Source organism: Musa acuminata, chromosome BXJ2-11 (assembly GCF_036884655.1).
Source record: "Musa acuminata AAA Group cultivar baxijiao chromosome BXJ2-11, Cavendish_Baxijiao_AAA, whole genome shotgun sequence".
In the NCBI taxonomy this organism is placed as follows: domain Eukaryota; kingdom Viridiplantae; phylum Streptophyta; class Magnoliopsida; order Zingiberales; family Musaceae; genus Musa; species Musa acuminata.
In genome coordinates, this window is record NC_088348.1 from 7019752 (window position 1) to 7027560 (window position 7809).

At 39.2% G+C, this 7809-nt stretch overlaps 1 protein-coding gene across 1 annotated transcript; it reads right to left on the minus strand.

Moving 5' to 3' along the window:
• Positions 1–2355: 2355 nt before the first annotated feature.
• On the minus strand, positions 2356–7037 carry LOC135627899 (probable adenylate kinase 7, mitochondrial). The gene is made up of 4 exons (XM_065134349.1): positions 6545–7037; positions 5844–5984; positions 4488–4736; positions 2356–2708 (listed from the first exon to the last, which is right to left on the minus strand). Exons 1-4 carry the CDS (start codon positions 6890–6892, stop codon positions 2559–2561), a joined length of 888 nt encoding a protein of 295 aa, XP_064990421.1. The 5' UTR covers positions 6893–7037; the 3' UTR covers positions 2356–2558.
• Between the last annotated feature and the right edge of the window lie 772 nt (positions 7038–7809).

Here is a 7809-nt window from a genome sequence, read left to right on the forward strand (position 1 = left end):
CATATCACCTAGATAGAACTCAAAAGTTCCCAAGGTTCTGGATCATCAAAACCAGATTCTAAATCCTTAAAACTGAAATAGTGATGCGACAGGCTTTAAAGGGAACCTGACCTATCTATCAGCTAGGAGAACGTACAATACTAAATCTTTTTTTTTTTAATCCCATCCCCTCTTTTTTTCCTCATTCACCATTTTCAACCCCAGTACCAATGAATTAAGGCTTAATAATCTTAGTCCCCATCCAAAAAATCCTATTTCTGAGTTAGTACTTTAAAAACTGCCTAGAAGATCAGTTCCTAGACAACGGATGTACCACTTACAAAGATATAAAATTTCTCATAAATTCTGAACATTTATTGGCTGCATTCAATGGTATTTATTCTCTTTCTGCACCGTGTCCTAACACCAACGATTGTGTTCCACAGCACTATGACCACTCTTTACCCACTTCCTGCCTGCCTATATCAAAACAACCAAAAGCCTTCAGAAGTTTGAAGAAGAAGACTATCTTATTGGAACATTCCTAGAATAGGCAGTTATTACCGTTAGAACAGCAAAAATGGAAAAAAAAAAAAAAAAACATGCACTTAATACCAAAAACAACATATTATATATTGTATATATCATAATCCACATCTATGGTAGATGCATGAGTAACCCATTATAATAACCTATTGAGGTCCTAGATCAACACCAACCGCTTTTATTGCTTGAATTCCAAAATTGAGATCAATACATAATAGTATGACAACAATGCCTATGAGAATAATAACCAAGTCAAAGACCTATTAACGTTGTAGAAACTACTATCATTAGAAGAAAACTAGAAAAAGTCTAATTCTAGCTTTTGTAACCTACATACTGTAGAGAACATTATTAGAAGAAAATTAGAAAAAATTATCAGTTATATCACTAGAACAAATGGGAAGTCACAACAAATAACATTTGATTGAACGATATAGGCAACTATATGCGAAATTAATAACGATTCAGCTATTCTAGTTAAAGATCCGGTGGATGAAACATGCAACAATTAATCAACAGCATTTCCTTCTCTAATTATTTCACCCTTGTGAGTCATATAAGAAAAGGGGATCATATATGAACATCCATCCATGTCTGCTATTTTAAACAAGCAGTTTTATTCTACTTCTAGTTATTTTGATGAGAAATGCATCAGATGACAGATCCAAACCGTCATTTCTCGTGAAAAATATAGCAAACCCTAAACAACCAAACCAAACTCCGGGTGAAACAAACAAAGAAAAAAATAATCAAGGGCTTATATCAAGAATATGAGCCGGTAAAAGCCAGATCCTTCGCTCACGCGAGAAATTGGAACAAGAATTAGAAACGAAATCAGCGCTTCAAGAAACGGGTAATTCGCTTCAAAGACATCAACACTGCAAGATCCTGAGAGAGTTGTCATCATAGGAAATCCGAAGAGGCCAACCAAGAAAACCGAGAATTGGAGCAAGAACTAGAACGAAACACCGTAAACTTCAAGAAACGGGCGATTCATCTCAGAGAGGTTGTTGCCTCCCTCTCGAGACACCAGTAGAATAAGAATCAAGGGATGACATCAAGAATGAACCAAGATTCTTCCCTGCATGCAAAAGAACTCGAAGCGAGCAAACATACAATTCCACGGTCATTAAGAAACGGCGGATTCACTTGACGGGCGTTCATTCCTCCATCTCGACGGATGGCGTCGAAGCAACTGCGAGAGAGATTCTTGACAACGTGGTAGGCTAGGGGATCGAAGTGGGAAGAGATGAGAGGAGGAAGGGGACGAAATAGGAGAGCCGAGCGGAAATAATCGCCATCAAGAAGAGGAGGTTACATCATCCCTTCCCTACAGGCAGAGAGAGAGATAACGGCCAGAAATGAAAGATGGTTCCGATCTGAAGGGGGGAGCGTTTTATACACGTTATGGGTCGCAACAAACACACGCTAATTGGGTTTGTACTTCTTGACGCTTCTGCCGTGGAATGAATGGTATTCATTACGATTCCGAGTTTATGGTTGGATGAAATTTCGAATGTAATGACTAATCCGCGTGTGTTCAATTTAGACTAAATCAGTTACATCAGGTTGATTATAACGTAAAAGAATATATTAAATGGAATCTAAAAAGAATACAAATTTAATTTTACTGAAATTAAATCACAACAAATGGAAACAGAAAACTTTTACGAAAAGCATCTTTTTCTAATTTTATTTTCCTCGTAACTAAACGTTGTAACAAAAATTACAACGTTTAGAAATACTTCCTTCTATCTCTTCTTCCTGACGAGGCAGACATTAGCAGGTTGACCCACAAGATTCCCAGGGACACTTGAAAGGTACAAGAAGTATACAAAGGCGACACAAACACCTTGCGAGTGTCATTGATACACTGTCATTACCACTCAAATAACAATTTGTCATTAGCCGCAGCATCACAAAGTCACTGATGATTCTCCATCCACCAACAGAAAAAATAGAAGCAACAGTTGCTCCTTGAAAAAGGAGTTCGAGTGAACTCCGCAGCGAGGCAGAAGAACACCGCCAGAAACTTAGACCGTGAGCTTCTGGGCAGTGGCGGTGTCCATATGCTGGAGATGTAGTGCAGCTAAAAGACCACGCCAGGTTTCAGCTGGACCACCGGTGACTTGTACATCCAAAAGCTTCTTCTGCTTCCTGTAGTATTCTTCCAGCAGCTGGATCTGTGGAAAATGTTAGAGGTCAAGAGCCGCTGAACATGTCTATGAGAAAACATCCAGGAAGTTAGAATATGTTGCGTAATGTTTGAATGGAAGGAGTAAATTTTTTCTTTAAAAATTCACTGAACATAGAAACTTGTATATACTATTTATCTTGTCAGAAGGATGCACCAAGCTATGCAACAATAAAGAAAATTAGAGAACCATAATGTGATTATAACAAATCCCAATGACATGTGCTTTAACGCTGAACGGCTCACCTTATGATCTGACTTCAGAATGGATAGCTCGTAGTCTTCCTAATTACCAGTGACAAACCAGAGGTAATAAGAATCAGTCAAATCAAGTTGGCTCTACCCACAATGGACAACATCCCTGACCCTAACATAACCTATCTAACATTTAAACATGTGGAACTAAGACCGATGTAGACCTCAAAACTTGACTCATGCACATCAAGAAAAAAAGGCCAAAAATAATAACAATAATAGTTGTTTTTTGAGGAATGAGAAAAATGAGATGGCATGTGGAGAAGAGTGACTTGAGGAGCTACAGGTACGTGGACAAATGGAAGCAGTGGCTAACAGGAGGCAAAGCAAAGCAATGCTGCAGATTAAGACAGATTGCAGCAGAAATGGACCATAGTGAATATTGAAGCATTGAGAATACATAAAACAAAAGCATAGAAGATAAGCTAAACAGGTAGGTAGTGGCACTTTAACATCTAGGGAGGTGACGGCAATTAGCTAGAAAGAGAGTCAGAATAAAAGATCAAATAAGTAGAAATAAGACGGGAAAAGAGAGGTCAAAGGAATGGGCAGGAAAGGAAAGGTGAAGCTCAGATAAGCAGAGGAATTAAATTAAAAACGGTACGAGGACTGGAAAAGAGGATGAAACTAAGAGTTAGTAGCACTATCCTTTTTTTAGAGATCTGACTTGTCTATTAGAAGAACAGAATTGAATCTACATATACGTATACATATATGTACACACGCACATATAGAAAAATTGCTGGAGAATAAAGATTGGTTAAGCATCTGCGACACATACAGAATGCCCAGTCAAGGGATTAGGCCAGAAAAGGAAACAAGTCAGACTCATGGGTTTATATCAGCCGCAACCAGTAGTATTAAACATCCTCACACATGACAATTTCCCATATAGGTTTATGCAACCATGTGGCTGCCAACATGGTCGGAAGATACAGCCTTGTGTTATTATCCATGGTCAATGTGTCTGGATAAAACTGTGGGCTAAACAGAATCCTCCATAACAAGTCCTCGCCACTCATTCCAGAGAGCAGAGTTTATCAATTAGCAATCACAACTATGAACACCTGACTGGCATAACAGGATGATTTACGGGAGACTGAACAGCTTACATCCATATCTTGGAAATTTTCAGGATTAAATAACCAAATCACAAGGGGATCTATGGTCCACTAGTAACAGGTAGGTACTTGGGGGAGATGAGTTGGTTTCCTTACACCATCCAGCTTATTCTTTGCTTAGGATGTCAAGTTGTCAAGCCCCTTGATCATATCATAACAAGGGATGGCAAATCCCAGCATCATATCCCAGCTAAATGCATTTATGCTTAGACACTAGTTAACAGACAGTAGAATGGAGGAAAAACTCAGACCACACACAAAAAAAAAATTATAATGCTTAACAAGTTCCCAAATGACTCTTAAGTTCCATGTGGTAAAAAGGTGGATCTTGCCTCCTCATATACATGACTCTTATTTCAGATTCATAATACTTTTGAGAAATTTGGAAATACCTGCTCGGAATAGAGACGGAACTTTTCCATCCTGAGATCCTTCATGTCTACTGCAGCAGATGATTTAAGTTGATCATGTCGTGTACGTGTAACCAAGCAAGGACTAAGGCTTGTTGATTCTGAGTTGATAGCATCAAATGCCTTTCCACAGTGCGAACAAATATTAGTACCAAAGTGTTGCTTGACCAAGCAGTGTGTGCATTTCAAGTTCACTACCAAATTGATATCCGCTATTTGATCAAGTATCTCCTGAGAAACGGCAGACAGAAATAAGAGGCTTATGTGTCTCCAAGGAAAAAAGTGCACTGCATATGCATGCATAAAATTGACATTAACTTATATCAAATAATATAACAGACATCACTGGCAACTACGATAGTTTAACAGTACTCTGAAATTCCTAAACACACACAAGATAATCAGAAACTAAAAATTAACCAAAAAAGAACAATAACAACAAATGAACATTTGCAAGGAAACCTTTATACTGGTAGCAGCATGGGAGATGAAGTTGAAAACAAGAATGCTAACCTAAATACCTTATAGACTAAATAAGTCGGTCCTAATCTTTAATGGACCTCTTAGCACTAGGGCAAGACTATTGGTGGCTCTCGGCACCAAGACCACATATAAAGATGATCCAACCAGATGCAAACCAAATAAAGACATGAATCAAGATCCAAATCATAACGAGCCGAACTAACCCTCCTGCTTGAAACAAATCCTAGATCTACTCAGATTAAGGATACTTATATTTTTGTGCTTATTTTTTAACATAATTTTGGAAAACCTCTAGAGTTTTAATTAGAGTCAAACTAGTGTCTAAAAGTCTCGATATTGTATAGATTGGACTAATTATTTTTCTAGTTAGACTCTTTCAGGGAGTTACAGTCTTATAACAAGGGCATTTTGTAGATACCAGATTAATTTTGTATCATGCATAATAGTAAGTCTGTTATATCCGACTCCATATAGAAATAAGATCATCAAACTAGATAGAACTTATATTATCAAATTATCTCACTTGCTCCCCTCTTTCTTCTCTTCTTTAGCCTCACATGTTCTGTTCTTTCTTCTTTTTCTCTTTCTCTATCAATCTCTTTCAAATATACTTCTTCAATTGAAGAAAGAAGATGCTTCGTAAGAGAAGTGAAATCCTATCACTCTGCTTTTTCTTTCAAAGCATCTGCTACATGAACAAGAAACAAAAATGGTGTATACTTTGGCCAATTTATTTATAGTAACCACCATAGAAGGACAAGATTTTAAACCAAGACCTAAAAAAGACAAGATTTAAGGCAACTTAAAACCCAAAAAGAAGAAGGAATTGCGTGACAGAAACAACTTAAATCTTACAGCCTGAATCCTGGATCGTGGGATTCCATCAAGAATGAATCCAGTTTCACCTCTCTGGTATCCTTCCTCGAGTCTTTTTGACAACAAGCCGAACACGATTTCCTGCGGCACCAGCCTCCCACCATTCATAGCATTCACAATCTTGAAAGAATTAAATAGAATTAATTAGCACCAAGACAACAAAAAAATCGAAACAATAAACTACATTCTAAATTTCGACCCAAAATTTCGCATCAAATTGCTCCCATGTTTACTGTTTTTTGTTCTATTATTACTGATATTGTCAGACTCTGTCATCGAAGGTATATTTCTGTCATTTCACGAAGCAGCGGACCGATATCGAAAGTGGAGACTTCACGCCGCCAGACCAAGTGCTCGTGACGCTAAGTTCCAGAAACCCTATGGCAGAACACTGGCAGCAATTGCCGCTAAATGACGAAACCACCCCTAAGAGGCTAGGGGACGCACAAATCTGCCGCCACGCGAGAATCATTTCCGAAGCAAGAAAAAGAAAATAACCGCCATAAATCACCAAGATTACACCACAGATCGAACAAAAGCTCCAAGAATTTCTAAGGTTGGCGCCAAAAATTAGAGAAAATGAATCAAGAATGAACAGCATAACTGACAAATCGATCCAAGAAGAGGAGAAGAAGATACTTTGGGGGCGAAATGGCGAGAATGATGGAAGAGAGAGATACTTGATTGTAGAGGCAGGAACTGGGGTTAAGCTCCTGGCGGACGAGGGAGCCCATCGAGATGTAGGGGACGTCGAGGAGCTTCGCCACGCGCGTGGCGTACACGTGCCTCTGGGCGGCGGGGCTCCCCATGAACACCCACTGCACCCCACCCGGCTCTCTCTCCCCACACGCCTCCGCCGCGGTCATCGCGTGCCGGAAACGCTCCTTGTCCTCCTCCTCCTCCTCCCATTCCGTCCAGTAATCCGCCAACGCGACTGCGCTGAAGGACCGGCGGTGCGGCGGCGCCGCTATCATCCGCCGCGCAAGGGATCGCGTGACGGCGGTGCCCAAGCGACAAATCACGGCCATGGCGGCTGAGGCAGACTTCGATTCCTTTTTCGTTCTCGCCAGCGACAGCGGAAGGGTTTTACGACCTCCGTCCGGAAGGACACAGCTTTCCGAAGGTGGAGAAAGGGTTCGGACTAAGGCATATAATTCGTCATCGACATTACAAAAAGCCCCTTTCCGATTAATATATAACAGGAAGCCCACTGTTGCATGGCAATATTCTACCGAGAATATTCTTCAGGAACGCCTCCAGCCATAACTGTGGTGTTTGTAGAACATTCCGGATGTATGTATGAAAAGGAGTCTGGTTACCAAAAATAACATACTTAATCAATTTTTGTGTTGCCTTTTTGTGATTGTTTTATTTATCATAAATATTTTGACTATCATATTGCAAACAGGAAAAAAAAAAATCCAGGCTATGCAATTCAAAATTGAGTTTTCTTGTAGGAGTTTGTGAATTAACTTAGAAGCTTGTGAAGAATCAACACAATTGACTGTGAATTTGGAGAGAGAGTAAATGGGAGAAAGATTATTGACACTGTCAGATCTCCTGACCATAATTTTCTTTGGAGTGGGTGTGGACCTTCTCGAGTACAATTAATTGCCTAATGGACTAGTGGTGGAAGAATTCTTTATTATAGAAACATATACAACCTTTTCGTTGCAAAGTCTAGTATTAAGGGTTTATAGAGGACAGCAGTTATGAATTTTGACACAGGTATATGGAGGCTTCTTATTGAAGAGGTAGAAAGAAAATAATAAGAGCTATAGAGAATATATCTGCAAACTTGTGAAACAATAAATGAAGGATTTTGAAGTTTAGGGGTATTCTTTAGCATAACATATATGCAAATCAATGATCTTGCAGGGGTATACACATTTCCTAAATAAAGGATCAACCACATTTAAACTGTTCATGAATATTTCTCCTCTTT

What these genes read in the sequence shown, in the direction of transcription:
- LOC135627899 (XM_065134349.1), bottom strand. Translation starts at nt 6,892, where the DNA reads ATGGCCGTGATTTGTCGCTTGGGCACCGCCGTCACGCGATCCCTTGCG. An exon ending in GTTCCTGCCTCTACAATCAA is followed by an intron (nt 5,985 to 6,544) that starts GTATCTCTCTCT and finishes AATTCTTTCAAG; the next exon opens with ATTGTGAATGCTATGAATGG. An exon ending in TCCGTCTCTATTCCGAGCAG is followed by an intron (nt 2,709 to 4,487) that starts GTATTTCCAAAT and finishes CATTTTCCACAG; the next exon opens with ATCCAGCTGCTGGAAGAATA.